Source organism: Channa argus, chromosome 17 (assembly GCF_033026475.1).
Source record: "Channa argus isolate prfri chromosome 17, Channa argus male v1.0, whole genome shotgun sequence".
NCBI classification, from domain to species: domain Eukaryota; kingdom Metazoa; phylum Chordata; class Actinopteri; order Anabantiformes; family Channidae; genus Channa; species Channa argus.
The window spans coordinates 1,647,768-1,660,250 of NC_090213.1; the positions used below are offsets into that span (position 1 = coordinate 1,647,768).

Consider the following 12,483-nt stretch of genomic DNA (forward strand, 5'->3'; position numbering starts at 1 on the left):
TTCATTCCACTGTAACCAAAGGAGGCTTCCTATTTTTTTCCTGACACATATAAATCATCCAAATCCAAACCATGTTAGAAGCCCAGTCGCTCAAAATGCCAGCTAAAGACTGAATCCACACACTCCTATTAGAAGTACTGCTCTACAGTAGGATGCTCAAATTAAACCTGAGCATCTTAAAAAAAAATCAAACACACTAGGACTAAACCCTATGATGGAATCAGTCTTTTCATGCTGCTCCTTCCTCTTCCCCTTCTTATTTCTCTCCCTGTGTGGGCTCCACATTTAGGCTCGTCTGGATGTTCATCTTCACCTTATCTTTCTGATCACATCCTGCACTTTGCACTGACTGATTCTCTGCCAGATCTCCAAGTTTCTTTGAAAGCAGCTATTTATAAAGATCTGAATTTCCTGGCTGGTTAAACTTGCTGTCTTGGCATCTTGGCAGAAAAACAAACCAAAAAAAAAAACAAATAAAGCCTTGAAATGTCTCCTTGAGGGGCCTCTGTCCTAACTTTACTGGATTATTACCTCCTCTGACTGAACACATTTTCGTCTCTCACTGTAAAACATGCACCATGATATCCACCTGCTGCGAGGATCAGTTTATTTAAAAGGTGCCCTGCAACGCTTCCCTTTCTTCCCTGTGGAGGGAGAAAACTTCGGGGAGGAACTGAGAGCTATGGAACTTTAGTGGTGAAGTTCAAAGCATCAGTGGATTTTCATGGAAACTGAGTCTCCTTGGAGGGTTTAGTCTGAAGCGTCTGTGAAGAAGGAGGCATGATATGAAGCATCAGAGAAAACCACGGGAAAATATGCCACTTTAATGTAGATAATGTAACACTTGAAATAATAGCTTCCATAATTACTGTGTGACTTTTTACAGTATTAGCACATTTCCCTTTAGTCAAAAGTAAAATAATTCAAGAGGCCTAAGTCATATGTTGCCTGTCGTGATTCATTTTGGTTTTAATTGCACACGGAAAAGCAAAGGTGACACCGATGCCACAACTTTAACATATTACATTTTTCATTGACCTAGATGAGGCTGCCAGAGAAGGACAGAGGTGGAGGATGAATATTACAATGATCAATCAAAGTGCGGCCTTGAGGGATGACATCAAAATGCGGTTCTTAGCCCCCTCAGCCCCCAAGATGGATGGTTTCTGATACTGAGCAAATGTAATCACACGGCACAGTCAGCCAAAAACTATGGACCATCAGTCAGAGCTGATTTGAGTTAAAACATTTCATACCAGCCCCGAGTAGGTCAATCTATCTTTCAGAAATGGGATTGTTTTAGTCTTACTTTAAGAGCCAAGCAAAATGTATTTTACATGTATAGTCACTGCATGACACAACAAAAACAGGAACCAGTATTGTGCATCAGGCCCGTTTCGCCTTTATGTACTTATACTTGTAACCTCCGATACTTTGCCCGACACCAAGTTAACCTCCACAGGAAGAGGAGGCGGAAAATGTCTGTGGTATAGAGCTGCTTTGAGATAATTGATGAAGCTCAATACAAACTCTGCTGTGCTGAAGTCTTAATATTTAGTTACTAACAGTCATACTTATGTTTCTCAAGAGTAAGAGATTGCAACTGACATCGGCAATGAGGAGAGAGAGAGAGAGAGAGAGAGAGAGAGAGAGAGAGATTTCTGGTTGTAAAGTGAGCACTGGCTCCAAACCAACCCTGAAACTGTGATTCACGGGATCATTAAGTCCCTGGTGTCATATGATTTTTTGAAAAAGGTATTTTTAGAAGAATGTCACTTAAGCTCACCTGACGTGCTTCCAGCCTCCTCAAAGTCAATGTTTCCCAGGTGCAGCACACCGGCCACCACCCTGAACAGATCCAGCTTCTCTGTGTCGTCCAGGCCGATCTTCTTCATCGCCACACACATGCGGTTGAAGTCACAGTGGTCATCCAGCAGGGGGTCCTTCAGAGGGCCAGACTTCATGTGCTAAAGAACCAGGACAGAGCGCAGACCGTTACTGACTCCAGACGGCTGCGTCTTTACTTCTTCAGCTTTCAATTCAAACAATCTGCCTTCGTTTTATTGAATCAATTTATCAGCCACTCACATGATCTCCTTTGCTTTGGCAACAAGGTTAGTGACAAGAATATCTGGCGGATATAATACATTTTATTTGAAAAGTTGCACATGGCACATGTGTAACTTTAACTGTGTATGACCGTTTCATCCCCTTTAAGATACTGTAAAGAAGAAATCTACAGACCAAGAAAGATCTCAACTTGCTGCACAGAGAAGACAAAGGCACTGAAGTAGAACACACACACACCTTAGAAAACCCACTCAAGAATGTCACAGACCAAAGATATCTGCAGGCTAAACTAGATGGCAGCTCCTCTGTGTCCCGTGTGATTGAATTAAGTAGAAAATTAATTATTCTGCTTAGCTGATTTTATTATTTAATCTGATTCTTACTGAATTTTCATTTTGCTCCGTTATTCAGGCTCACAAAGTCAAGTAGAGCATCCGCAGGAAGGCAACATGCCCTGCAAACAAAACCTCCGATTGAGCTTTGTTGTGGCTGGTAGCTTCAGAGCTGCCTTGGCAGATTTAACCAGTATTTACTGTTTGCTAGAGGCAGACGAACAAATGTTTAATGTATTTTTTTTTTCATTTTGGCTTGTGGTTTCATGAGAAGAAAAAAAAAAACAAACAAAAAAAAGACATTCAAGTGCAAGAAGGAGCCAATACAATGTACTGAGGTGCAAGCGAGATCCAAGCACTATGGATTTAGGGTTAAATGGTGACGACCAGCGGCACCATCCGTCCGGTATATGTAACCACTTTTCCTGTTCAAGGTGACGAGGAGTTGGACTGTATCCCAGCTGTCACTGGGCGACGGGCAGGGTCCATCCTGGACAGGTCCCCATTCTATCTCAGGGTCAACACAGACAGACAACCACTCGCACCTACGGATAATTTAGTCACCAACTAACCTAACATGCATGTCTTTGGACTGTGGGAGGAAACCGGACCAAACCCACGCAAGAACGGAGGAAACATGCAAACTCCACACAGAAAGTCTGCAGCTGCCTGCTGGATTCGAACCAGAGACCTGGTAAATAAATGCAATAATTGTGTAAAGTTTGTTTAACTTGATTGTATCCATAGTTCATACAAGCTTGTTCTGATATTCTTCTGCCATCTAGTGTCCAGAAAGTGATAAATTTATCTTTAATGTTGCAATAAAGTACAATGACAATTCAAAAAGTGTTTTTTGAGATTTGATAAAGAAAATGTGTCATTTTTCTTTCATGATTATCCATCACATGGTGTATTTTGATGCAGATACTTACTAATTCTAAACTTTCAAAATAGTTTCATTATCAAAACACTACTAAATTCAGAGAAGGGTATTTGCAGCTTGATATGAATGTGACAGGGCTGCATTTCTCTGCAGAGAATAATGCTGCCTGTCTACCTGCCAACAGACTGGATATTGAGCTAAAAACAATACATTCTGTGATGAGGTCATTTCCTAAAACACACGTTCTAGATCAGCATTTTGTTTTCGGCTGTGCTTTGCAAACTGGCTCATTGTGTGTGGACGGCGTTCATACTGCTGCACTGTGACATTCTGAGATACACAATCTCAGAGGGAACAAGTGAAACACGGCGGAGAAAAGAAGGAAAACACTGCAAAGATGAAAGAAAGCTTTAAGTCAGCCTGCATTAACCCCCACAGTGGCAAAGAGGACTGGGGCTCAGCAGCGAGACAAAAACATCAAGATCTAAAGGAATCTTTTAGAGACACAGAGGAGGAACAAGTCACCTGGGCAGCGAGGAAACACACATTTATGTGATTAAAGCAAACAGCACCAGGGACAACGTTCATTACCGGAATGTAAGTTCACTTCACAGTCAATGTTGGATACTTCTCTCCAAATTTGCAATTTTTTGCATATTAAGGAAGGTTCTGGGTTTGTGTGCGTTTGTTTTTTTTGTTTTACGGAGCCTGTGCTGACTTGTGAAGTAGGGAAATAAAGGAGGAGATCACCAAAACACATGACAAAACTTTTCTAAGGCCAATTCCCAGGACAAAACATTTGCTGATTCCCAACCATTTGTGTTCCTCCTCCGTGCAAATCCACACCCCCATTCAAACCGGCCTGTACTGAGTCCAACGAAAGCTCTTCTGCTGCAGTCTGTTTCATTCTGCTCTTTTATATTCAAAAATGGCTTAATTATTTTTGCTTTGTGCAGCTTCTTTGTTACCTTTCTCGGTGCTGCTGCTGTTTGATACACTCATTGTGCCTAATATATTGAAGATCTGTCCTTGTCTGACCTAGTGTAACTTTCCTCTCCCAGGTAAATCTATACCTTTTGTCTACCGGGCTATGGTTTACTATTGTTTCCTAACAAACTGGCTCATGTCTGCAGATATCCCTTTGAATTAGGAAGGACTTTCAGAGGAAAGTTTAAGTTGCCTCATTTTATAGGCTGTAAATCCTCTAGAAGTTGAGGACATTGTTGAATGTATTACACCATCATGCATTACACAGTACACCTGGTATTTGTAAAAATCCTTTTTAAGGCAATGTGCCTGCAATGCAGACATAAGGTATATCGATTATATTCTGTACGTGTCAGGGAACCTAAATTAAAAATAATAAAATGTATTGGGAAGTATCGCTTTTGAACATGACCAGGCAGATGTACGGTTCATCGACCGCCCTGCAGAGGAGGCCACTGACCTGATCCCGTACTCCCATTTTATCCAGCCTGCACCTTTACGCTTCCTCAATTAAAAGCCCATTTCTGCTTCTTGGTTGAAAGCGTCTTTCATTTCAGACCCAGTGTTTAAGCCAAGAGACAAGCAGCAGCACAGTTGTCATGTTTCCCATAACTGCAGCAGCTGGTTCTTCCAAGACTCTTCCAAGAAGTGGACGACCAAGAAAATACCTAAAAGAGCTGCTAAGAAACTCGAGAGCTACATAGGAATCCAAAAACAACAACAGGGCACCTGAGAAGATTCTTAGAGGAAACTGCAAGAAAAGTCCACATTTCCACAGTCCTGGACTGTTTGTGAGAGAAGCAGGAAGTCGCTGCTTTCTACCAGCCATTACACAGGATGCTTGGAGCAGGCGATCGAACCCAGTGACTTTTGGATGGATCCTGATTGGTCCGACGAGATCAAAGTTTAAATATTTGGTCATGATTCACACAGGGCGGTTGTACAGGGACCACAGGGTCAGTGGTTCAATCCCAGGTCCAACTATATGTCGAAGTGTCTTTTTTTTTGTCCTTTTAGCAACATTTTGAGTATGTGACTTTTATTTGTGATGATGCTTTTATTTAAGTAAACGATTTATGAGTATGTGACTTTAGAAGAGAAGATTCTGCATTTACATTGAATCAAAACAAAAAGCTATGACTGGATTTACGAGTCTCCGTCTTCTTCCATCTCTAGCAGGGACGGCAGAGCATCAAGTCCTGTCCACATTCCCCCTAAAGGCTATAATAATTAATAATAGTGCACTGCGGGGAAGCCACATACGGCCACAGTAATGGAAAAGTACTTCATAATTAAGCGAAGGCCAAAGGCAAAGAAAGCAGCTCATCATTTTCATGATGAGGTTTTCCTATTAATGCAGTGGATTACATGTCTATGTGCTGTGCACAGGCTGTCAGGCAGGCTGCTAATTAAAATGTTATATATATGTGTGTGCGTGCATGCGTATATATATATATATATGTGTGTGTGTATATATGTGTATATATATATGTGTATATATATATATATATATATATGTGTATATATATATATATATATATATATATATATATATGTGTGTATATATATATATATATATATATATATATGTATATATATATATATATATATATATATATATATATGTGTGTATATATATATATATATATATATATATATATGTGTATATATATATATATATATATATATATATATATATATATATATATATATATATATATATATATATATATATATATACACACACATATATATATATATATATATATATATATATATATATATATATATATATAGGCGAGTCATGCAGACATGAATACATTATAAATGATGAGAGCATATATAAGCAGAGAGCTGGTTTTCCAAGCCAGAAACATAACAACACTAATTAAGTATCTGGGAGTGTAATCGTTGGCCAAACAATCTGGTGCACGGGTCCATTTGTTTAATGTGGCTGCAGCAGAGCAACCTTGTGTGATTACACACATACATTCAAAGACGCCTTTGCCAAAGCCCTCGTTGGTCTGTTGTCTGGACTTTCCACCTCAGTTGCTTGAGGAACGAGAACAAGTTTTAACCTTGTTTGCTACCAAACTGCTGCAAATCACATCAAGGTGCCAACTAGCCTAAATGAAAACACACCACGAGCAACTACAGTCTCCCATCCGACTGCAAACCAGAGTTACAGTGTGTGCAGCAGTATGAAAACCAATGCCAACATATGTCAAGAGCTTTTATTTGACTCTTTTCCGATTGAGTGCTAAACTCTAACTAACTAAAAAAGGTTTGGCCAAAGGTTTCATTAAATTAGTAGAGAACAGGCTGATTTTTGGAACACGATTGAATGTTGGATTTTTCTTTCTAACACACATAACCCACTTTTAGGACTGAGAAGCTTAAAATAAAATTCGATTACATGATCGAAAGAACGGACTCGGGTTGTTCTTTTCACATGGTTGGTCAAATGGTTAGTCTAGTGCTGCTTAATTAAACTTTGAGTAAATGTTTGCACACAAATGTTTAACCAGTTGAAGTGTGCGACATTTTCATCATAATAGTTTAATGATAATAGTTAAGAGCCCTACAGGTGCTGCTCTTATCATTTGTCTATTATGTGGTGGAAAAGAATCCAACTGAAATCTTCCTGAACATATGTCAGTACCTTGAAGCAAGTTTTGACCATTTTCCTGCCTCAACCTTCAGGTCAAACATTTTGAAAAGGTTAATATTCCAAAAAAAGCCTTTTAGATTTTAAGAACCCCAAGACTATTCTTTAATTAGCACCTCAGTCCTCAAGAACATCTAAATTATCAGGATGTTGTTCTGTCCCGGCAATAAAAGTAAAATATTCCCTCGACTAAAATGTGGTTTGCTCCCACAGCGGGAGCATGTGAGAGGAGGACAATGAGATGAACGGATAAAGTGAACAGTTCAAGGGCTGCAAATCAAAGATTCAAAGTGTCCTACGCAGAGTGAAAAAGTGAGCAGCCCGCAGCTCTGAATCTGAATTAATCTGCTGACTCGGGTTTAACGAGATACTAATGGAGTTTGCAGAGCGACTGTTTTCCTCCCTACAGGGTGAAGAGAGGGTTTCGCCGCTTTGCTCTTTGTTTGCATGAGCCTGTAACAAAGACTGAGGACAAAAGACAGGGAACACGAAGACACTGCAGCCACAGAGCTCACAGTTCTCACTGCACTTTGGAAACACTTTCACAAACAGCTGAAACAAGTTGATTAATCAATCTGCTGATTAACATCAATATTCCCATTGGAATTATTGAATTAAGTTTGAGACCAAAGATTTGCTGGTTCCAGGTTCTAATATGTGACAGCTTCATTTTACTTTTCTTATTTCCTATGTGTGATAATAAAGTAGAAATGTGATGATAGAGCACAGTGGCAGATTTTCATGTTGGATGAGGTGTGTGGGAGTTAGAATGATCTTTACACACAGAACAAAAGGCATTTGACAGAATCCTGCATTATATGTGGACCTGACTGTAAATTGTTTTACATAAATGTGTAAATAAATAATAAATGGTGGCTAGAAAAATATATCATAATGCAGCAAAGCAGAAGAAATAGAAATGACACCCCAATCATCAGTGCTGCTTTAAGCCAGTGGAGCCAGTGAGCAATCTGACCTCATAATGAAACTGTGGCATGAAAACAAGTGAGTGAACTAAACGGAAACGGTACTTTACCTCTGGGCTCTTGCGATTTTGCAGGATCTGCTTGTCCGTGTCTTTGGTGGCGAAGAACCGAGTGCATCCTCTGTTCAGGTACTGCAACATGCACAGACAGAGGACAAAAGCATGAGCAAAGCTTCAGGGAACAAACCAAAGAGGTTTCCATCATCTTTATTGAAATGAAAGAAAGCAACGGAGTGAAACATAAAAAGGGTGTAAACAGGAAGCCAAGATGTGACACATGTTATGGGAATTTACTTTGTACTGAAGCATGTTGTGATATGATGGGAATAAGAAAGACTATGATTGGAAACACTGAGCTTTTCAAACTCATTTAAAAGTCAAGAACGTGCCTGGCTGCAAAACTCAAAAACAGTTGTAGTCGACATCATTGTTCAACCTTTTGTATGCAGGAGAAACAAACAACAATAATTCATCACATTTTAAAGAAAGCGACCTTTACGTTTCCCAACCTAAGTGAAAACGTCCACTGCAAACCTGTTGGATTTGTCTCCTTTCCTGTCAAAGCTGGCAGAGCACTTGAATCTTACCACCGAGTTTTGTCTGTGTGTGTCGTAACCTATAGTGGTTGGAGATCATGTTTCTGATTTGATTTGATTTGAACTGGAAGTTCTGACTTCGGAAGTCGTAAGGAGCCTTTTGAGGATTCCAGAGAGGCAGACACACCTGTGATTGCAGGTAAGTACTCGGTTCACCTGTTGGTAATAAGCTGATTAACGCTGCACTTTATGTCGGATCTAAATACAACAACAAATACCAACGTATATCATCACTAAAATTCTCAAAAACAAGCACTTTAAATTGTCTATTTTCAAAACTTCACTTTCGCACTGCACATAATCTTCTCTGGGGCCCAGTGTGACAGACACTCATTCCATCATTGTTATTGTGAGAGTCTCATTTCCATTGGAATAAGATCCATTTCTTAGCTGAAATCACAGCGCGACAGACCATATCTCCATCCCCCAAAAGGGCCACTTACTAACTGACACTGAGAAGAAAAGGCTGGAAAACGGAGGAACACATCTCTCCTTTTGTAAAGAGGGTGATTACGAGCGTTCTGCCACAAACTCGCCAAGCGTCTTGGGAAGCAGGAGGAAAACGAGAGTCTGGAGCTGAGCTTTATCTTGTTTAGAGAGGCGAGTCCTTACAGCCAAGCAGATGGACATAAACAAAAACTTTCATTACAGGAGAAGGCGCTGGGAGGACTTGGTTCTGGTTTTGTCCTCCATCTCATCAGCAAACTGCTAATGGGACACATTCTCTATTTTGTCCCCCTTGTTTTGCTCCTCTGCAAACGCTTGTTCAATCTTAGAAAACACCCCAGTGTCACCACAAGACAATGATACGCTCTCAGAAAATACTCCTGTGGAACTACTGTCAACTCGTACATCGTGTGCCCGAGTCCGACTACATAACATCAGCCCAATGAAGGCGGAGCTCGACAGAACAAAGTCACAGAAGAGTCTGGAATAACAATTCAGTCACAAGTCGAGCAGGACAACAGTTCGTTTTATGCCGTGTGGGAGCAAACTTTAGAGCCTCCAACAGAGAAGCATGTTTTATATACCGTACACATCCTGTCTCGAAAGACGTCGAGCAGCCTGAAGTATAAATCAGCATTGAACTGAGGAAATCTGAGTGAGATAAAGGTGAAAATCAGGGCAGTGCGACAGTCCTCTGTGTCCTATGGACACCGAGAACAGCTATGAATGTTATTATGGTGTATTGTGATGATGAGAGCTTTTCTCTGGAAAACAAAGCTTGTTGTCTCGTGATAATGAACAACGCTTTACGATATCTTGAGATAAAGTTTACTTTGTTAGAGGTAACGAGATAATTAGTTCGTCTGCTGCTCATTCAGCTCAGTCATTTAGATCTGGCCTGCAGATAAGAACTGACCCATGGGATGGTGTGACGAGACCCCGATCGCCCAGAGGCCGATTCATGGATGTCATGTAATATACAGCATGTCCATCTTTACTCTCTGTCTCGTTCTTCCTGCTCCTTCAGCCGCCTCCTGACGACGTTCATGTCTTCTTTTAACATCTCATCTTCAACTTTTTCCAACATTTATTAATTTATGTTCATGGCTTTCTTTCCTCATGCTGCTGTTAATTTAATCTGAATTTCATAATATTCACTTCTTCACTTCCTTGTGCATATGTTCAGTTGTCATTTTCTCCTTTATTCTTCCTTTTTATTCTTAGTTGTTTCCTTTTTTTCTTGCCGTCTTTCTTCCTTCTTTCCCTTTTTCATATGTTCACTTCCTTCCTCGCTCTTTCCCTTTTCCTTGCTCGTCACTTCCCTGATGGCTTCTTTCCTCCTCTTTCCCTTTGATCTTGTCTTTTTTCTTATTCGTTACGTCACTTTCTCCATCCTCTTTTCTTTCTCTCAACATCCTTTACTTTTTACTTTTTTCCTACTTTCTTTCCATTCTTGTTTTGCCGTGTTCCCTGTGATCATTATTCATTTTGTTACTTAATTCTTTTCTCTCTTTCAGCTTATTGTATCTTATTAAAAGGACATCACTGGTTTTTACAGGTTTACCATTTCAATTTAGTCAACAAAGTTCTTCTCTTATGACTGACTGTCTTTTCATTATTGCTGTCCATCTTTCTTAACTTATTAAAGTGCTTTAAAGGCATAGAACTCACCAAAATGAGAGGACACCTTTGCTTTGATGTGTTTTCCTCAAATTACAAAAAGACATCAAAGTTGTCCACAGCCAGCTCTCACATGTTAAAACGAGTGTTATCTGCTTTTGGTGGAACAATTCAAACCAAAAGGCTTTTTTTTTTTTTCTTTTTTTTTTACTTCCCAGAAGTAGCACACTTTTTTCTTTACCTCCCCCTCCCCCCCCTCCCCCCTGGCTTGGCACAGAAAACAAAAGAACTCATCATGGCTGCTGAGCTCAATCTTAAGCTTCTATTACAAGAGAACTGGCTGAATCGTTTTTACTCCTCACACCAGCAGGGAAAACTGTAGATATATGAAGCCATTAGGAGTTGTTGAACTGACTGTGGGGGGTGTAATAAGTTGCAGGGGGACACAGGTGGAGACCACAGAGCAAACGTTAACACTTTAAGGCCTGAGAATGACGCAGGTGAGAATAGACTGTTGAATTGAGATGCTGCCAAGACAAAACATGACTCCAAGTAAGAAAAAGCTGTCAAACAATGTATTATTTTGCTTCTTCCACAGTAGTGGAGAAAGACTCTTTTCTGAGAACCAGGTGAGCAATGATGAAGCCTGATCTGATCTTGCAAGCATCTGCATTTTCTTTTCCTGGTGCTGCACTTATACCGGTGTCCAAAATTAATTCACACACAGCAAAAAGTGAAACTTTGCTTGAGCCTTCAACATGTGAAAGTACGAACTTGTGGTATCAGTGGTTCGTTACCAAGGACAAATGCTCGCTGTTAGACCTGAACTTAATTTACTTACTTTCTGAACCCAAAGCTTTTTTCCTGCCGTTTTTATTCCCTTTGTTTACAGGCTTTTGGCAAAGTCACTCCATTCAATTTGTTACTGTTTTCAGAATAAATTAGCCCAAAATGCAGTAATTTGTGTAGGTATACACACAAATTACCCCCCCTGCATTTCTCTGAGAGTTAAACCTGCAATAATCCATGTTTTTACATCAATATTGAATTAGGTAGTTGCATGTACTGTCAAACCAACAGAATTATAACCAACCCTGCAGCTTTACAAAGGTTGTTTTTTTTTTTTTAATTCATCATGGTTTTTCAGCACATTTACTGTTTGGTTCAATCTCAGCTGGTTTTGGGCAAGTTTCTTATAAACCACAATAGGATTGAGACTGTTATTTGATGCAGGCTGCACTAGAAGATGGGTTTCTGAATGTAGACATGCCCGTGGCTAAGGTTAGCAAGCAAGCTAAACACACACCCACACACACACACACACACACACTCCTATTTTTGTTAGAACTTTCATGCACATAAATCATTCCCTACCCCTTACTCTAATCATCACAATAATCGAACAGCAACACAGATATTTACTAATGTAAAGGACATGTTCCTATATGTACGTCCTCATAAAAACAACACGACCGATTAAACTAACTAAAAGAACTGTCTCCACGTTTCTGCCCTATCAGATGCTTTCTGCTGGAAACCTCGAAAGGGATCATTAGGACATATTGCGTCCATAAAATAAATTGTTATAGTTTCCAATCTGAAAGTCTTAATATGGTCTAAAGGTTCCTTAATGTTGTCAGGAAGAATTCTGGTAAAGAAATACTGAAAATATATGTTTTAGTACTTTTAAAGCTGTGTGATTTGGGAGCAGTGCAACAAGCCTGCACACAGTTGTTTTCTGAAGTTGATACAACCCAATTGGAAGGTTGTTTGTATTAAATGCACATTGAAATGAATTCCGTTAGCTCTGGTTTGGTTTCACCAGCTCGTCACACAAACCTGTGGTGTTTGAGTGGCTCAAAGCTCCACTTTTTGCTCTAACTAGTCTCCATTTG

General features: G+C 39.8%; 1 protein-coding gene across 9 annotated transcripts in view; it reads right to left on the reverse strand.

Annotated features, from left to right (window-relative positions):
* myo6a (myosin VIa) overlaps positions 1-12,483 on the reverse strand; it is a 111,487-nt gene that overhangs the window by 72,017 nt on the left and 26,987 nt on the right. For all 9 annotated transcript variants that reach the window (XM_067481155.1, XM_067481156.1, XM_067481154.1 and 6 more), the window contains 2 exons: positions 7,977-8,057; positions 1,787-1,967 (listed from right to left, as the gene is read on the reverse strand). In XM_067481155.1, the coding sequence (XP_067337256.1) occupies positions 1,787-1,967; positions 7,977-8,057 (262 nt within the window). The remainder of the gene's footprint in view (positions 1-1,786; positions 1,968-7,976; positions 8,058-12,483) is intronic.